This window comes from Scyliorhinus canicula, chromosome 1 (genome assembly GCF_902713615.1).
Source record: "Scyliorhinus canicula chromosome 1, sScyCan1.1, whole genome shotgun sequence".
Taxonomy (NCBI): Eukaryota; Metazoa; Chordata; class Chondrichthyes; order Carcharhiniformes; family Scyliorhinidae; genus Scyliorhinus; species Scyliorhinus canicula.
Genome location: NC_052146.1, coordinates 295,579,472 through 295,600,109, shown reverse-complemented (window position 1 = coordinate 295,600,109; position 20,638 = coordinate 295,579,472). Strand labels below are relative to the sequence as shown.

Genomic DNA, 20,638 nt, shown 5'->3' with positions numbered 1-20,638 from the left:
TAGTCATCTGGAAGGAGACAGCATTTTTAGAGATTAAATGTGCGGTGGGAAAATAAGCTTTCATTATTCAGCTGCTGAACAGTTTAATGCGCAAAATTAAAAACAACAGCAAGAGACCTTCAGTAACTGACATGTAACAAGAGGATGTCGGCTTCATCTCTTCTAATTATAATATGAAGTGATCGTATAACCCTTGGATCTTTCCTATCTACCTAATCCACATGGAAACACTTGCTCTGGAAAATTCTTCACCACCACAAACATTTTTCTTATATTTGTAGTGGAGGATGGGGAGTTCAACTTACTGCATTACTATCATTTTGCAATAGTTTCCCCTTCCTACAGGGAAACATCTGACCACAAATGGTTACCTGCTTATGGCTGGGACTGCTCAATCAAGGCAGTAATGCTTCCTAAAAGCATGCAATTTCAATTTTTACAATACTAATGATATATTTACAGCTTAAAATACAATTAAGAGTCAGGTCAACTGACTGAAAAGACAAGCTATCAGAGCACTGTGCTTATTTGCTAAGTGTACCAATTGACAGGCAGTCAATTCCAAACAGGTCTACAGCCAGCATAGAGTCACTAAAATATCTACTGACCCTTCCACCCAAAAGATGAGAGACATAGTGCTGGTTAACCAGGTTGTGTAATGATGAAAGAGTATGGTTGGCAAGGATGAACTATGAGTGTTATAACCACAACACAAGGGGGGGTGGGGGGGGGGGGGGGGGTGGAGGAGAGAGAGAGATAGAGAGAGAGAGAGAGAGAGAGAGAGAGAGAGAGAGCGAGCAAGCGAGAGAGAGAGAGAGAGAGAGAGAGAAAGAAGAAGAAAGAGACTGGCCATCCCACTGTGGCCATATTTGAGATTCAGTTCCACTCTGGCACTTAACTGGGCAGTGTCGGACTTCCTGTTGAATTAACTCTGGTGCATGGTGTAAATCCCACCCTAGAGAACTGCTGGTCAATCAAAGGCCATGAGTTCTGCAGTACTGGCTGCGCCACAGAGAGTGAAGGCCGCTGTCAGTACTGCTCTTGGGCCTTCAACAAGAATCACAGTTCGGGGTGCACAGGGTTGGGGGGGTGCAGGGGTTGGTCAACAGTAAGAACAAGGGTGCCCTTTTCTGGATGATTGGACCTATTAATTGGGCACAGAGTGCCTGAGAACGAGCCTGATCCCCAAAGGAGGATTTGCTTTGGTGTTCTTCCACATGACAAGTTTCTTGCCCGCCGCTGGTAGAATACCAGAGGTGGGGGATGAGGCCCTTGAGTGGCAACTTATGGGCCTCAAGTGACCTTAGTCATCCCACCCTTCCTGCCCCAGCTTGATCAGGTAGAGTCGGGGAGGCAGTGGGACCTTCACCCTGCACCCATCCACATGCCCCCTCAAACTCATCTAAGGGGATGGTTATTAAATTCCACCCCTCAAAAGCTTTTGATTTAAAATACCCATATGCCTTATGCCTTGGTGCTCGTCTATGGCTACATCCTGAAACTTTCCTTAGGTTGGAAGCTATATTTGATCCCAAGGAAAAACGGGATTATAGTTATTTATTCGCATACTTCTAATATCTTGTCTGGTACCAGGCTGATACAAAGCATGGGAATTATTTTGATGGTCAAAATTAAGAGGGATTTTGATAGGAATAAATGAGGATCAATTTCCACTGGCAAGAGAGTCAATAACCAGAAGAACACATCTTTAAAGTAATTGGCAAAAGAGTCAGAGGAGAAATAAGGAGACATGTTTTTATGGAGCGAGTGGTTATGCACTGGCACGTATTATATAAAAGGGTGGCGAAAGCAGATTCAGTAACAATTTTCAAACGGGAATTGGATATATACTTGAAAAGGAAAAACTTGCAGGGCCACGGGGAAGAATTGGGGAGTTGGACTCGTCAGATAGCTCTTCCAAACAGCCAGCATAAGATCCAAAGGGCCGACAACAGCACTCCTTCAGTGCTTCCATAATTATATGAATTATCTAACTGTAATAATTCACAAGAGTGGATCTCACTAAGTGGCAGATGCTAAAGCAAATCTTACCTCTTTCACTTTTATTCCAATGGCACATTCTCCAGTTATGCTAAGGAGCTGATGGTGAAAGGCAATCTTTATGTAAGCACTAAAAGTAGGCCAGAAATGTAGCTGGTTGCTGTTTAACTCCAGAACTGTTTTCCAAGCTAGATCAAGAGATTTCACGCACAAAGACTCTTCTGACCTGTAAAGCTGAATAAATCAACAAGTTATAATGCAGAGTGAAACATACTCAGATAAGATTATTAACATTTCATTACAGTTTACATATATTTTGTCACAAATTGGCAGGAGAATTTATAGACCTCCAAAGATTAAAAATACTACAGCTATAGTGATAAATATGTAACTTTTGGTCAGCGTTAGCACACAGGCTAGATTTTATATTTGCAAGAAAAAATTTGCAAAAGTATTTACTGCAGGAATAAATGAGAAATGTTTTAGGTTCCTACCAGTCCCGCTCACCTTAGGAACGAGAATCTTCATGCATTGCAGTATGGGAAGTACTCGGTCCGATGGAACAATGTTCAGCGCTTCTATACAGGCACCAAGAATGAGCGCTGGATTTTCTACAACAGGCAATGAAAGTTCACAACTCTTGAATGCTGCACTTTCAGATGACTGCTCAAATTTGTTCAAAATGAAATAGATGCAGGCCCACTGATCATGGACATACTGTGCTGAGATCTTTCCCCAGCCCTGAGCTGAAGATCCATCCTCTAAAAGACTGAACCAAAAAAAAAAGATTGTGCTTCTTTAAGCCAGTACAGCACTGACCCAACATTTTACAGCAGTATAAACAATGAAAGTGTAGTGAAATACAATGCCACCATACAAAAACATTCTGCTTCTTTCACCTTTAAGGTCCGGAAATGCCACACTGTTCACCCAAGAATCATAAACTGCCTCAGACCATCAAACTCATACAAGGAGTTTGAAGCACAGGTGCTTCAGTTGCAACTTTAATCATTAAATCACTAAATGCGGGATAACTGGACTATTCTGAAGAACTTTACTGTAAATACGCAAGGTTAGCATTTTTCCCTCATGACAAAACAATATGCTTTGGAGTTTCAACACCTAGAATTTGTTGTTCCCTTATTCTCAAAATGGCTGCTGGAGAAAGGTAAAATACTAATGGTTAAATATTTGACAGTCAGTAGAAAGCTTTTACTATAATGAACAAACGTTACTCCAAACCATTTCCAATCCTCAGGGAGCTTCGTGTCATAAAAAATATATTTTGATTTATTCAGTTACCATAAACTGGTGCACCCAAGGAGCTGAGGCGGATTAGGACTTGAGATTTTAACTGTTGTACAGTGTCACACACATGTGTACTTGTAAAATCAGCAGTGTTTATGCAGTAACAAATAATAAAGGCCTCATAATTATTAACCCTGGCTACCATTGCATCTGACTAAACGTCAGACCGCCTGGCTTACTCGCCCTTTGCTCCACTGTATCAAATTTGGTTCAACTACCAATTCTTCCTCAAGGTGTTGTAGTTCCTGACAGCTTTTTGTTATTAAAATTCCAGCTTTCTGATTGATGAAACTTTAAAAGAGGAAAAAAAGACGAATTTGCAGCAGATGGGATAATGCTTTGAAATGCATATGAAAGCTGCAGGCTTTAATGGCAAAAGCAGTCATTGTGTGATTATGTTAATTGCAAGCATACTCTTTGTTTATTAATAGATTGCATTTTTGTTGTTTAACAGAGCCATCCATTCTGGAGCGTGTTGTCGTGGTGGGTTGACAACTTGGCATATTTATTTCTGATAAGGTGAAATAAAGAGTTGTTGGCACGAACTCAGAGCTCACATGCAACTTAGTTGATTATTATGGGCAGAATAATATTGTTCCAGTAATGTTTAATTATATAAAAAGAACAGTGTTGACTTCATAGTCATGCGTGCTTTTACTATAACCTCAATTTCTGATTAGCTGGCAAATCACCAATTCAATTAACACCATCTGGTCTGCAGGTTGGTCAACACAAGAAGAAAGCAGAGAGAAAGCTTGTTCCCGATCCACTATTTATGCTGCCCATTGTCGAGCTGTCTGTTAGGATGGGTATGACCAGGTCTCAGGGAATCTCACTCACCAGTTTTCATATGGGAAAAGGAACTAGCCTTCACACGGCACTTCCCCAATATTAAGTCAGGTGTCTGACAACATTTGAACAATTTGCTCGAAATTCCTTAGAGACAGCAAGAAATTAGCCAGGCAGAAAAACAAACACGTGCTAAGATTGGCTATTTTTAATAGTATATGGACGGTTCTCCCAAACCATCATCTAGTTACAGTTCAGTTTTCTTTCCAAAACAACTACGGCTGTTACTTCAGTGTTTCAACTTGGACACTTCCCAAACAGAGCCAGAAAGGGTTTTTAATCCAAGCTGGACAACAGGGACAACAGTCGTTGTGTGATTATGTTATTGCAAGCATACTCTTTGTTTATTTATAGATTGCATTTTTTGTTGTTTAACACAGCCATCCATTCTGGAGCGTGTTGTCGTGGTGGGTTGACAACTTGGCATATTTATTTCTGATAAGGTAAGGGAGAACAGTGGCTTACATATAGCTGGTAGCTGGTGTCAGCTGAGCTGCTTTCTGAAGATCTGAAATTAGGATCTGGGAGAACAAAACTGCAAGTAAATATTAGGAGCTGTTTAGACTTTTGTTTGAAGCAGGTAGAATAATACTTCTTGGACGGACGAGTAAGTTAATACTGAAACTCCAGACCGCCTGGGAATTTTGAATCACATCTCTAATTTTCACTGAAAACTTTAATATTAAGATTGGACTTCCCTACACAATAGTTCCACATTTTAAATTGCAAATTGCTTGCATTACTTACCCATTGTCTTGCGTACTGCAGAATGGTTTCTCAAGATTCTGGTTGAAGGGACCAATTAAAACAGATCTAACCAGTGTCTTGACAGCTTCAAGGGAGTCAAGCTCCAGCTCTGGATACTGGGCAGTAATCTTGCAAACCCAAGCTAAAGAAGCGCGAGCAACCACCATTTGTATCTGTTGTCCTAGCTTCAGAACCTGTGAGACAAAACAAATCTGAATTTATGTACCTTCAGATTAACTCTACAGACATTCAGATTTCATAGTTTTGCATGTTGGATAACAGTGACAAATTTAAACATAGTGGCACTTTAAATTTCCATAGCTTTAGAAAGCAGAGATAGTGGTGCATTAGACACAGGGCATATAATCCAGAGACTCAAACTAATGCTCTGGAGACATGGGTTCAAATAACACCACAGCAGCTGGCGGAATTTAGAATTCATTGAATTATTTTCAAACTGGAATTAAAAGCCAGTCTCAGCTAATGGTGCCACAAAACAATGATTGATTAATGTAAAAACCCATCTGGCTCACTGTCTTTTAGGGAAGGAAATCTGCCACCCTTTCCTGGTCTGGCTTACACATGATTCCAGGTCCACAGGAATCTAGTTGACTCGGAACTGCCCTCTGCAATGGCCTCAGAAGTCACTCAGTTCAAGGGCACTGAAGAATGGACAAAATATGCAGGCGCAGCCCGTGACACCCAGGTCCCATGAAAGGATTAAAAAAACTAAGTTTGGCAAGTGCTTAAATAAAAATAACAATTTATATAAGTATACCATCCTTAAGATTAAAAAACACCAAGGTGGAAGCCCAAAACAATACTTTTGCCGTCCCCGTGTACAGTAGGGGGTGGTAACAATTTGGAAGTTGAGCGCTCAAATGGAACGGAATTTGATAAATCTGCTCATTATGTGTTAGCCAGATCACCAGAAAAAGCTGACCATGATCACTGATGAATATTAATTAAAAACTTAACTTGTTCACTTCAGGAAAAGCAATATGCTACCAAATTCCATCTGGCCTATAGGTGGCTCTAGTCCACACCATACAGTTGCTTCGAAATGCTCTCTGAAGTAGAGAAGTGAGCCACTCTGGTAGCTATTCAAGGTGAACCACCACATTTTCAGAATAACTACTTCTGTACAAGGGTCAGCGGAGTCAAAAGATAAATCTGTTTCTCTCTCTCCACAGATGCTGACACAGAATCATAGAAAAATAGTGCTGAAAAGGCCTTTCGGCCCATCGAGTCTGCACCGCCTCTGCCAATCCCGCTGAGTTAATCTAGCGTTTTCAGTTTCCATTTCAGATTTTCATCATCTGCAGTATTTTGATCTTATTATTATATCATTATAACTACAAATGGATATCACCATATCTCAAGAGCAATATTTTAAAATAGAAACGTTCAAGTTGTTTTCATGGAAGAAATGCAGAGTCAGAAGCGACATTTGCTAAGATTTTAAAAATAGATTTTATCGAATTTAATGGCGAACACTGGGTGAACTGGGTCATAATTATATCATGCACTAAGATGCTAGGAAACATTTTTGCCCCCCTCCAGAGAGCCCAAGGCAAATTATGAAAACATATTGCAAGTACAGATTTCCTACAATCCTTCCTAAAGGGAATAAGACAAGTTCCTGAGGAAGAAGATTTTAAGTTAGAAATGGTGGTTGCAAATAAGGTAGATATGTGAAGCACCATATTCGCTTGGAAGGTTACTTGATTGCATCCAGGGTCAGGGTGAAATGTCTTGGGAGATTTTTCCTACTAAACTGAGGTTTTTCAAAGTTGTGTTACAAATGATGCAGATCTAATAAAGCCAATTTAGTTGATTTAAAGAGGACGAGGATGAAGCCAAAAAGGTCAAGTGACATAAGCTGCTGGCTATACTTTAGATAAACGTGAAGCTATGGCCTCTGAATAAACTTGGGAGAAAATAATCCACGCAATTCTCACTGCCCACTGAAGGACAGCTCCAAAAATAACTTCACAGAAGTTGGAACAAAAACAAATTAATCTCAGGCATTTGAAGAGACCAGGTGATTGAGAAGCAGAATTTTTATGTGCAATAAGCAAAATATTTTTAGGAGAAACAAAAATAGGCCTGATTAAACCAAGATGTATAATGGGACTCACAGGAGGGAAGAGTGGAGGTATGATAACTGTCATGCCAGCTGGAAGAATACCAGTTACTTCACTGCTACAGGTAGAAAGGTCAGAGAAATAAATGTAACAGTTGAATCAAGCAAAGGCAGTAAAGAATTCTCAAAGGGCAACTCAGTTGGCTGACAGAGTCAAACAAGATGGTACTCAAGAGTGTGATTTGTTGGGTGGTATTTTGCAGGAGGCATCCAAGCAAGGGGGTTAAAAAGGGATTCAAAGTTAATAAAGGGGCAGCACGGTGGGGCAGTGGTTAGCACTGCTGCCTCACATCGCCGAGGTCCCAGGTTCGATCCCGGCTCTGGGTCACTGTCTGTGTGGTGTTTGCAAATTCTCCCCGTGTTTGCGTGGGTTTCGCCCCCACAACCCAAATGATGTGCAGGGTAGGTGGATTGGTCATGCTAAATTGCCCCTTAATTGGAAAAAATGAATTGGGTACTCTAAATTTATATTTTTAAAAAAGAGTTAATAAAAAAGACAAGGAAAATAACAAGGAGGTTAGCTGAAATAGCACGGCCTTCAGGATTATTGGCAGGACATTTTTAAAATAAAAATTCAAAGGCCTTTTGTGCAACAGTGAAAATTTTTAAAACGTAGTCATCCACCATAGCCCATCATTCCCAATCTTGGCTGTGTGCCAAGTAGAGATGCAGAGTGATGATAGGAGAAATGAGGGGGAAATTATCCCAAGCTTCACTTATGCTCCTCGCGCGTGTTAAGAACAGGATTCTCAGAGATCGGAAAATACTTCAATGCTCTCAGCTCAAATCTTGGCAAAGGTCAAAAAAGCTTCAGCTGAATTAAGAACATGTACAAAATGCTTGAAATATATGCATTTACGTATACAGACGTCATTTGATGAATTGCAAAGATATTGGGAAGTTCTTTACCATGAAAGGGCCACAGTCAAGGGATTTTTGAAATAATTTATTTTAAATAAAGAGGGCATGATATAATAAATCTGCAGTGGCAAACGACTGCCAAAATAAGGACCAAATAAATAATGCACGAATTATGCTTTGCAGAGTTCAATGAAACACTTAAATGTTTCTAGGTGTATTGTCCTTATTCTTTTGGACTACATCCAGCATGGTTTGTTTGCTGTCATTCTTCGAGGTTAAGATGAGTATGTCCATCATCTGAGGTGCTGGGGAGGGTTTTGGTGGGCAGATAGGTGAGTGTTAATAGAGACCTGCGCCCAGAAGGTTCTGCTGCAAACAGAGTTGTTTACTGCAGACGACTGAGTTTTGGATGGGTTGCTGGCTCAGGATTTTATTTCCTTAGGTTTTCTCTCTGCCGCTGATGTATGCTCTCTGGGAGGCTGCACCCTTTTTTATTTGGTTGCGTCAGGTGTAGCAACCCTGGGCGAGCTTCCGACAGAACTCTTGTCGATATCAAAGCTCCGAAGTAAAGCCTTCGCAGTGTCCTTGTTGTGCTTCTCTGAATGCCATTGAGAGTGCAACCCAGACACAAGGTCACCAGAGAAGATTCACTTTGGGATCAGGTATTCTGGCTGCATAACTAGCCAGAACTATTGTGACTGTCACAATACGGTGGTATAGATGCTTGATATGCCAGCTCGGGTGACACCTCATTGTTTTGTCCTGCCATCTAATCTGTTCCTGCACCATTTTAAATTTTTACCATTCCGTTTATATCTTTCTTCTCCTCATTCCTTGCACCAAAATATATCATTTCACACATTCCCTACTCTCCTACTCCAGCTCATCCTTTGTAAGGACCTCACTATTTAAAAATATTTAAAAATGGGAAGATCTTTACCATGAAGGGGTCACAGGCAAGGCTGTTTTGAAATTATTTACTTTGAAAAATGAGAGGGGATGATGGAATAAATTTGCAACGGAAAACTGAACAACTGCCAAATACAGGAGAGTTTGAGGTGTTTTTACATGTTTTTAGGTGTTTTGTTGGACTTCTAAACATAATTTTCTTACACTTACTTTATAATAATCATAATAATCTTTATTATCACAAGTAGGCTTACATTGCAATGAAGTTACTGTGTAAATCCCCTAGTCGCCACATTCCGGTGCCTATTCGGGTACACAGGGAGAATTCAGATTATCCAAATTAGCTAATAGCACGTCTTTCGGGACTTGTGGGAGGAAACCGGAGACCCGGAGGAAACCCACGCAGACACGTGGAGAACGCGCAGAGTCCGCACAGACAGTGACCCAGCCGGGAATCGAACCTGAGACCCTGGCACTGTGAAGCCACAGTGCTAACTGTGTTACCATGCTGCCCTACTTGTCCAAAGAGAATAATGTGTGTGTAACACAGTAGAAAAGGCAAAATTCTAACTCTGTTACAATGTCCTCCAGGAAGCCGCTTAAGCTTTCGTGTCAAAAGCTAGAATTTATCCACATTGTTTAAACAAAACTCTTGCCCCAATCCTTATTTAATCCTCATCAGCTTTCCCAGTAAGCAATGCCTTGATTTTAAAATTCTTGTCCTCATTTTCAAATTCCCCCCCATGGCCTCACCCCTCCCTATCTGTGTAATTTCCTCCAGACCCACAATGCTCCAAGATATCATTATTCCTCTCATTTTGGCCTCTTGAGCAACCTGATTTTAACTGCTCCATGGCTGGTGGCCATGCCTTCAGTTGTCAAGGTTCTATCTAAGTTCTGAATTCCCTTCCTAAACTTCATCGCCTCTTTATCTCTCCTGCCTCTTTCAGACCGTCTTTAAACCTACCTCCTGAACATGTTATTGGCCATCTGACCTAATGCATCTCTTCATGTGGTCTGGAGTCAAACTTTGCTCAGTCACACTGCTGAAAAGTACCTTGGGGAGTTTCATTATCTTAAAGATGCTACTTAAATACAAGCAAATTCAAAATCGCATAATCACTACTCTCTGATTTACCTCATCTTTTTTATCTTCTTCAATTTTTGTGGAGTCCTACACTACGGGGGCTTCATTGTTTATCATGATTTCACAAATAAGTAGTTAACAAAGAAGTAGTTAACCATAAAGAGTTAGATTGTAACCGTCTCCTCTTGTACATGTGCTGCTATGATCAATGGTTTAAATCATAGAATTTACAGGGCAGAAGGAGGCCATTCGGCCCATCAGGTCTACACCGGCCCCTGTAAGGGCACCCTACCGAAGCCCACCTACACCTCCATCCTAACCCCGTAACCCAGCAACCCCACCTAACTCTTGGACATTATGGGCAAGTTTTAGTGAACCAATACACCTGACTCGCACATCTTTGGACTGTGGGAGGAAACCAGAGCACCCGGAGGAGACCCATGCAGACACAGGGAGAAAGTACAAACTCCGCACAGACAGCGACACAAGCGGGAATCGAACTTGGGACCCTGGTGCTGTGAAGCAACAGTGCTAACCACTGTGCCACCGTGCCGCCCAGTCTGTTAAAATACTCATGATTGTGCACTGCATAAGATTAAAATAGTGGTTGGGTACAATGATCTGTTAAAGCAAAAATACTTGATGGGCAAAAACAATTACAGGCCATTAGCTAAAGGTGCAGGCGAGTGCAACTAACTGACAACCGACATAAGCCAAATAGCCTCCTTCCGTACTGCATCGAACTCCTAAATTTGTGCACCTGCCAATTATTTGTTGAAATGAATAAAGTTTGTAAAATTTATAAGTGAAATATTTGGAGGGGGTAATTTGGCTGCTCCAGACCTTCAAGGCTTTCATCAAACAATACCAGTTTTATTGTAGTGTGCAGTCAAGGTGTGCTCCAGAAATATCACTGAATTCTTGCACAAGGGAAAACAAAGGAGGGTGACAGATATCAAAATTAATTATGCAAAAGTAAATTAACATGGGAAGTTTAACCACAGCAAATACCCATACCAAAATAAAAACATCTGTGAATAAAAGTCAGTAAACGTTTGAAGTTAATACTATCAGTCCCAAACACATGGCATCTGCTGAATTTAAAAAAAATTTTTAATTTAAATTTTATTTTGAAATAGACTGTTAAATTGGAACTCTGCTGTGGCTTCTGGCGTCTGCCAATATTTGCAAAAATAAATAAATAAATTATTAAAATTACGTAAATGTATATGGAAAGGTCACATAGCTACTAACACCTTTTTTTGTAATAAACTGCTGAAAAAGTCTCGTTTTTTTTCCTCCTGTGTCTGCGTGGTTCTCACCCCCACAACCCAAAGATGTGCAGGGTAGGTGGGTTGGCCACGCCAAATTGCCCCTTAATTGGAATTTATTTTTCAAACTCTCATTTTTTTGGCAGAGGTATTTGAAATTGTTTTTATATTTTGAGTACATGAATATTATTTCCACGAGAAACTGTTTCCATTAACATGAAGGATGGTAACCAGAAGATACATATTGAAGAGAATCTGCAAAAAAGGAGGGCATGGGGATATTCTTCTCTCATGCATTGTATATGATCTGTAAAGTACAGTCTGAATTAATGGTGGAAGCTAATTTTCAACATTAACTTTCAGAAGTGAATTGGAAAGATTTAAAGGCTTTTACGGAAAGAGCAGGGGAAAGTGTGACCAATTGGTTAGCTTTTTCAAAGAAGGGCGACATGGCAGCTAGCACTGCCTCACAACACCAGGGGCCCAGGTTAAATTCTGACCTCAGGTCACTGTCTGTGTGGAGTCTGCACATTCTCCCGTGTCTGCGTGGGTTTTCTTCGGGTGCTCCGTTTTGTCCAACAGTCCAAACATGTGCAGGTTAGGTGGATTGGCCATGCTAAACTGCCCCATTGTGTCCAATGGTTAGGGGAGATGATGGGATGGAGCAGGGGAGTGGGCCTGGGTCAGTACAGACTTGATGGGCCGAATGGCCTCCTTCTGCACTGTCGGTATTTTATGATTCTATCAACTGGCATCAGAAGGATTCTGTTCGTAAGATGTGGCAGGGAAGGTGTGGTTGTGTAAAAGTGTTCTGATACATTAGATAATATACATTGGAATAGAATGCGAGAGTACCCCATTATCATTGGGTGCCTGAAGATATCGAATTGAAACCTGCGACAGGGAAGAGATGTAGCTCCAGATGCAGGAGCCTCTCATCCGGCCCTCTGTTGAAAGTGTCTTCACTATCTCATTCATCACAGCAAGGTAGAGTCGACATCTGTCAAGGTCCAAAACCTCAAATGAAGGAGAAACGTAATGGGTTTAGAACGACTGAGGGGAAAAAATGGATATCAACGTTTCCAAGTTCAAAGATCACTGCAGAGCACAATTAGACAATAATCATACCAAAAGAGTCTCTAATCATACTTTAAATTTTTTTTAAATCTTCAGACAGTGTGCATTTTAAAGGATTTCTGTGCTCACTAACCGAACAGAAGCTCACTAAACACGTGTTTATAATATCACCACAAAGTTGCTAACAGAAGGAATTATCTCGCAGTCCCAAACAATTGTTGCCCCTCCCTAAGTATCAACGCCAAGACAACACACAGGGAATCATGCAAGAAACTTGGCAGTATTTTTCAAATCAAAACATCTAGCTTGGGATTAAAATTTGGCAACAACCAGGTTTTCTGGAACCTTCTAGCTGCATTTTGAACCCCAGAGAACAATAATATCAGAGGGCACCATTTTTCCAAAACATGCTGCAAATGCCAAAGTGTGGCAACAGATTACAAAAACGTTTTATCGTTTGTCAGTGTTTATCAATTCTTTAAGAACTGATATTTTGATAGTTTTAAAACATACATACTTGCTGTCACTAAATAATTTTGAGGGAGATGATTAAAATATTGAGGCATGGCAAACCGTTTAAAAAGCCTCAACATCAGTTCACCAAGGATTCCAAATGTGGACGGTTATTCACATCTTTCTACCAGAGAATTGTATTTAGCTCAAATAAACCTAGTGGAAATTATATATTTTTACATTTTCCAATTAAGGGGCAGTTTAGCGTGGCCAATCCACCGAACCTGCACATTTTTGGATTGTGGGGGTGAAACCCACGCAGACACGGGGGGGGGGGGGGGGGGGGGGGGATGTGTCCATGGGGGGGATTCGAACCCGGGCCCTTGGCGCTGTGAGGTAACAGTGCTAACCACTGCACCACCGTACCGCCCAACCTAGTGGAAATTATTTGATTTTGTTTTCACTGGGGAAATTAATGTACACCCCGTTTATACCAACTTCTAGTGCCTTGGTAATTACATCTACAAGGTCCAATTAGATGGTGCTTTCATATGCACTACTGATTCTCAGCAGAGAACTTGTCTCGGCTTAATTATTTTATCGTTATGAATTTTACATTTTTCTTTAAATCATTGAACAGGCAGGACGCAAGGCACACTGGAGTGGAATTTTATTTTCAACAGCGAGCGCACATATCAAATGCTTTTTATAGAACTTGCATAATTTTCACTGCATTGAAGGGCCAACCTAATTAATCTGTTTAGACTTTGTAAGAATACAAGTAGTCCACTGAGCTCCTTAAACCATTCACTCAGATGAAGGCTGATCTTGGAAATTTAGTATCTACAGCCTTTGAGATTTCTACTACCCATTGTGAAAAATTGTTCCTGATTTTACTCTTAAACAGCCTAGCTTTAATTTTAAGCTTATTCCCCCGTGGTCTACCCTGCCAAATCCCTTTGTCAACATCTCGATTAGATACTCCTTAACTTCTAAATCAATACAAAACACATTTATTACACCCTGTCCTCAAAAGTTAACCTTTGGGACTCTGAAATTCTACTGAAACCGTGCTGTTCCCCTCTAATCTTTCCTGGGGTTAACTGACCAAAATCGGAGCTGTGGCTCAGGTCGATAGCACTCCCCTCTCTGTTCCAGAATGTCCAAGTTCAAGTCCCAGCTCCAGGGGTTCAAGTGCATACAAGATCCTCGCAATGTAACAGTGACTACACTTCAAGAGTACTTCACGGGTTGTAATGAATGCACTTTGGGACATCCTTTAAATACAAGTTTTTCCTTCTGGAGAGGTGCAAGGCATCAGTCATGATTCGGGCATCAAATTTTACTGCTTCATATATTATCTCCACATATATTAAAAGGGGGAAAGTGTAAGGCAGGGAAGCCATTGTCAAAAATCAAAAAGGACGACAGTACAAGGTACAGTGACTGAGGAGAGCTCAGTGAATAGGCCCAGTAATACTAAAAGGAATAAAACGGGAAGTAAAAACATAAATGGTAAGCGACACGGCAGGTTGTTACATGAAGATATGGGTTCAACAACAAGGAAAATTAGGAGAAAAGTTAAGAGGAAATATAACTTAGGAGAGGTTACTGATCGAGGTGTTAAGATTCAAAACAGAGGTATAAAAATCAACATAAGTGTACTTCAACTGAATGCTCGTAGTATTCGGAATAAGGTAAATGAGTTGATGCCGCAAATCATCGTGAATGACTATGATTTAGTGGCCATTACTGAAACAAAGGATGGTCACGACTGGGAGTTAAATATCCGAGGGTATCAAACTATTCGGAAGGACAGAGTGGATGGTAAGGGAGGTGGTGTTGCTCTGTTATTTAAGGATGACATCCGGGGCAGCACGGCGGCCTAGTGGTTAGCACATCCGCTTCACGGCGCTGAGGTCCCAGGTTCGATCCCGGCTCTGGGTCACTGTCCGTGTGGAGTTTGCACATTCTCCCCGTGTCTGCGTGGGTTTCGCCCCCACAACCCAAAAATGTGCAGAGTAGGTGGATTGGCCACGCTAAATTGCCCCTTAATTGGAAAAATAATTGGATAATCTAAATTTTAAAAAAAAAAGGATGACATCCGGGCAATAGTAAGGAATTACATTGGTGCTATGGAGGATAAGGTTGAATCCATTTGGGTGAAAATCAGGAATAGTAAGGCGAAAAAGTCACTGACAGGAGTAGTCTATAGGCCACCAAATAGTAACATCATGGTGGGGCAGGCAATAAACAAATAAATAACTGATGCATGTAGAAATGGTACAGCAGTTATCATGGGGGATTTTAATCTACATGTCGATTGGTTTAACCAGGTCGGTCAAGGCAGCCTTGAGGAGGAGTTTACAGCATGTATCCGCGATATTTCCCAGAACAGTATGTAATGGAACCTACAAGGGAACAAGTGGTTCTAGATCTGGTCCTGTGTAATGAGACAGGATTGATTAATGATCTCATAGTTAGGGATCCTCTCGGAAGGAGCAATCACAATATGGTGGAATTTAAAATACAGATGGGAGGGTGAGAAGGTAAAATCAAACACTAGTGTTTTGTACTGAAACAAAGGAGATTATAATGGGAAGAGAGAAGAACTAGCTAAGGTAGACTGGGAGCAAAGACTTTATGGTGAAACAGTTGAGGAACAGTGGAGAACCTTCCAAGCGATTTTTCACAGTGCTCAGCAAAGGTTTATACCAACAAAAAGGAAGGACGGTAGAAAGAGGGGAAATCGACCGTGGAAATCTAAGGAAATAAGGGAGAGTATCAAATTGAAGGAAAAAGGGATACAAAGTGGCAAACATTAGTGGGAGACTAGAGGACTGGGAAATCTTTCGGGGGCAACAGAAAGCTACTAAAAAAGCTATAAAGACGAGTAAGATAGATTATGAGAGTAAACTTGCTCAGAATATAAAAACAGATAGTAAAAGTTCCTACAAATATATAAAATAAACAAGAGTGGCTAAGGTAAATATTGGTCCTTTAGAGGATGAGAAGGGAGATTTAATAATGGGAGATGAGGAAATGGCTGAGGAACTGAACAGGTTTTTTGGGTCGGTCTTCACAGTGGAAGACACAAATTGCATGCCAGTGACTGATAGAAATGAGGCTATGATAGGTGAGGACCTTGAGATGACTGTTATCACTAAAGAGGTAGTAATGGGCAAGCTAATGGGGCTAAAGTTAGACAAGTCTCCTGGCCCTGATGGAATGCATCCCAGAGTGCTAAAAGAGATGGCTAGGGAAATTGCAAATGCACTAGTGATAATTTACCAAAATTCACTAGACTCTGGGGTGGTCCCGGCGGATTGGAAATTAGCAAACGTGACACCACTGTTTAAAAAAGGAGGTAGGCAGAAAGCGGGTAATTATAGGCCAGTGAGCTTAACTTCGGTAGTAGGAAAGATGCTGGAATCTATCATCAAGGAAGAAATAGCGAGTCATCTGGATGGAAATTGTCCCATTGGGCAGACGCAGCATGGGTTCATAAAGGGCAGGTCGTGCCTAACTAATTTAGTGACATTTTTTGAGGACATTACCAGTGCGGTAGATAACGGGGAGCCAATGGATGTGGTATATCTGGATTTCCAGAAAGCCTTTGACAAAGTGCCACACAAAAGGTTGCTGCATAAGATAAAGATGCATGGCATTAAAGGTAAAGTAGTAGCATGGATAGAGGATTGGTTAATTAATAGAAAGCAAAGAGTGGGGATTAATGGGTGTTTCTCTGGTTAGCAATCAGTAGCCAGTGGTGTCCCTCAGGGATCAGTGTTGGGCCCACAATTGTTCACAATTTATATAGATGATTTGGAGTTGGGGACCAAGGGCAATGTGTCCCAAGTTTGCAGACGACACTAAGATGAGTGGTAAAGCAAAAAGTGCAGAGGATACTGGAAGTCTGCAGAGGGATTTGGATAGGTTAAGTGAATGGGCTAGGGTCCAGCAGATGGAATATAATGTTGACAAATGTAAGGTTATCCATTTTGGTAGGAATAACAGCAAAAGGGATTATTATTTAAATGATAAAATATTAAAACATGCTGCTATGCAGAGAGAGATGGGTGTGCTAGTGCATGAGTTGCAAAAAGTTGCTTTACAGGTGCAACAGGTGATTAAGAAGACTAATGGAATGTTGTCCTTCATTGCTAGAGGAATGGAGTTTAAGACTAGGGAGGTTATGCTGCAATTGTATACGGTGTTAGTGAGGCCACACCTGGAGTAGTGTGTTCAGTTTTGGTCTCCTTACCTGAGAAAGGACGTACTGGAACTGGAGGGTGTGCAGAGGAGATTCACTAGGTTAATCCCAGAGCTGAAGGGTTTGGATTACGAAGAGAGGTTGAGTAGACTGGGACTGTACTCATTGGAATTTAGAAGGATGAGGGGAGATTTTATAGAAACATATAAAATCATGAAAGAAATAGATAGGATAGATGCGGGCAGGTTGTTTCCACTGGCGGGTGAAAGCAGAACTAGGGGGCATAGCCTCAAAATAAGGGGAAGTAGATTTAGGACTGAGTTTAGGAGGAACTTCTTCACCCAAAGGGTTGTGAATCTACGGAATTCCTTGCCCAGTGAAGCAGTTGAGGCTCTTTCATTAAATGTTTTTAAAATAAAGATAGATAGTTTTTTGAAGATAAAGGGATTAAGGGTTATTGTGTTCGGGCCGGAAAGTGGAGCTGTGTCCACAAAAGATCAGCCATGATCTCATTGAATGGCGGAGCAGGCTCGAGGGGCCAGATGGCCTACTCCTGCTCCTAGTTCTTATGTTCTTATTATCTTCACATTATATATTAAAAATAAAGAAAGACATACACTTCTGAAAATGGCCAAGCATCTACCAATCTACAATTTTTCTTCACCCACTGACTAACATCAGACTGTGTTTAAAAACAACAATGTGAGGGCAGGACGGTGGCGCAGTGGTTAGCACAGCTGCCTCACAGCGCCGAGGTTCCAGGTTTGATCCCGGCTCTGGGTCACTGTCCGTGTGGAGTTTGCACATTCTCCACGTGTCTGCGTGGGTCTCACCCTCACAACCCAAAGATGTGCAGGGTAGGTGGATTGGCCACGCTAAATTGCCCCTTAATTGGAAAAACTGAATTGGGTACTCTAAATTTAAAAAGAAATAGCAATGTGACTTTCTGGCCTTAAAGAAAAAGACAGTTTAAATACAAATTTGCCTGAGCAGCAGCAGAATATATTCTGCATTATATGGCATAACCCTGCTGTCTTTTCAAAACAATGTTACAAAACATTGTGCGATTTACTACGAGCTATATCATGGAAGATTGCTGGCATCCAACAAAATCCAAATCAATGTTGTGTGTTTAATTACCACTGCTAGAGTAACACAAGACGTTCTCATCAAATTCACAAGTGACTTCTCCTGTCACCGACACAAGGTAATTCCTCCCTCCCCATTCCTCTTACCTGTGTCTCCCTGGAAACAATCTGAGATTACGCCAATCCGTTTGCAACCTCGGTGTCACATTCGATCCCAAGATGACCTTCCGACCTCATATTTGTGCTCTCACTGAAACACTTATTTCGACCTTTGTAACATCTCTTGACTTTGCCCCCATCTCAGCTCATCTGATGCTGAAACCCTCAACCATGCCTTTGTTACCTCTCGTATCACGCCTCACAAACCTTATCGAGTTCTTTGAGAAGGTGACTGAACAGGTAGACGAGGGTAGAGCAGTTGATGTGGTGTATATGGATTTCAGTAAAGCGTTTGATAAGGTTCCCCACGGTCGGCTATTGCAGAAAATACGGAGGCTGGGGATTGAGGGTGATTTAGAGATGTGGATCAGAAATTGGCTAGTTGAAAGAAGACAGAGAGTGGTAGTTGATGGGAAATGTTCAGAATGGAGTTCAGTTACGAGTGGCGTACCACAAGGATCTGTTCTGGGGCCGTTGCTGTTTGTCATTTTTATAAATGACCTAGAGGAGGGCGCAGAAGGATGGGTGAGTAAATTTGCAGACGACACTAAAGTCGGTGGAGTTGTAGACAGTGCGGAAGGATGTTGCAGGTTACAGAGGGACATAGATAAGCTGCAGAGCTGGGCTGAGAGGTGGCAAATGGAGTTTAATGTGGAGAAGTGTGAGGTGATTCACTTTGGAAAGAATAACAGAAATGCGGAATATTTGGCTAATGGTAAAATTCTTGGTAGTGTGGATGAGCAGAGGGATCTCGGTGTCCATGTACATAGATCCCTGAAAGTTGCCACCCAGGTTGATAGGGTTGTGAAGAAGGCCTATGGTGTGTTGGCCTTTATTGGTAGAGGGATTGAGTTCCGGAGCCATGAGGTCATGTTGCAGTTGTACAAAACTCTAGTACGGCCGCATTTGGAGTATTGCGTACAGTTCTGGTCGCCTCATTATAGGAAGGACGTGGAAGCTTTGGAACGGGTGCAGAGGAGATTTACCAGGATGTTGCCTGGTATGGAGGGAAAATCTTATGAGGAAAGGCTGATGGACTTGAGGTTGTTTTCGTTAGAGAGAAGAAGGTTAAGAGGTGACTTAATAGAGGCATACAAAATGATCAGAGGGTTAGATAGGGTGGACAGCGAGAGCCTTCTCCCGCGGATGGAGGTGGCTAGCACGAGGGGACATAGCCTTAAATTGAGGGGTAATAGATATAGGACAGAGGTCAGAGGTGGGTTTTTTACGCAAAGAGTGGTGAGGCCGTGGAATGCCCTACCTGCAACAGTAGTGAACACGCCAACATTGAGGGCATTTAAAAATTTATTGGATAAGCATATGGATGATAAGGGCATAGTGTAGGTTAGATGGCCTTTAGATTTTTTCCATGTCGGTGCAACATCGAGGGCCGAAGGGCCTGTACTGCGCTGTATCGTTCTATGTTCTATGTATTGATTATTCCAATGCACTCCCAGTTGGTCTCCCACATTCTACCCGTCATAAACTTTAAGTCATACAAAGCCACACTCTACATCACTTAACTCAAACTAAACCCAGTTCCCCTAGCACCACGTGCTCACTACATTGGCTTCCGTCAAGCAACACCTGGATTTTAAGTTCCCTAACCTTGTTTTCAAATCTCTGCATGGCCTCCGCCTTCCCTATCTTTATCTCCTCCGCCAGCCCCACAAAGCTCCAAGATACCTGCGCTCCTCTAATTCTGACCTCTTGTGTATTCCTAATTTTTGTCGCTGCACCACTGGTGGTCGCACCCTTAGTTGCCTGGGCCCCAAGCTCTGGATTGCCCTCTCTACCTCGCTTTCCTCCTTTGATGTGACTTTAAACCTCCTGCTTTGTCCAGGCTTTTGGTCATCTGACCTAATATCTCTTTATGTGGCTTGGTGTCATTCTTTGTTTTATAATGCTTCTGTGGAGCATTTTGGACCATATCATTATAAGGTGATATATAAAAATAAATTGCTAATGTTGTGTTCATTTGTTGTTGCACCAATTTGCTTTTTGATGTTATTTGCATAACACTAGATACCAGTTGTTGCGATAGTAAAATGCTAATCACACATCAGTATGAATAGGGAGTTGGAGACAAATATTCTATATTGAGCCGAAACTCAATGACAGGAGCTGAATTTATATACTTAGAATTATAGAATGAATAATAGAATTGTTACAGCACAGGAGGCCTTTTGGCTCAATACATCTCTGCTGGCTCTCCAAAGAAATTCACCTTGTCGCCCTTCCCATTTCCATGCATTCGTCCTGTTCAGATAATAATGAAACTCCCCCTTGAACACCTCAATTATACCTCTATCCACCACACACCCAGCCAGTGACTTCCAGATCCTACCCACTCGCTGCGTGATAGAGCTTTTCCTCATATCGCAACTGTTTCTTTTGCCAATTACCTTAAATCCGTGCCTGGTTCTTGATCCTTCCACCAACTGTTCCTCCCTATCTACTCCCTGATCC

At 41.6% G+C, this 20,638-nt stretch overlaps 1 protein-coding gene across 4 annotated transcripts in view; it reads right to left on the bottom strand.

The window, feature by feature from the left end:
* Window positions 1-20,638, bottom strand: part of tarbp1 (TAR (HIV-1) RNA binding protein 1) — a 243,973-nt gene that overhangs the window by 128,944 nt on the left and 94,391 nt on the right. For all 4 annotated transcript variants that reach the window (XR_005462805.1, XM_038815663.1, XM_038815672.1 and 1 more), the window contains exons 14-17: window positions 12,035-12,196; window positions 4,906-5,099; window positions 2,509-2,770; window positions 2,053-2,235 (exon numbers count right to left, since the gene is read on the bottom strand). Coding sequence is in view for 3 of the 4 variants with exons in the window: in XM_038815663.1 (XP_038671591.1) it covers window positions 2,053-2,235; window positions 2,509-2,770; window positions 4,906-5,099; window positions 12,035-12,196 (801 nt within the window). In the remaining variant the exon portion in view is untranslated. The remainder of the gene's footprint in view (window positions 1-2,052; window positions 2,236-2,508; window positions 2,771-4,905; window positions 5,100-12,034; window positions 12,197-20,638) is intronic.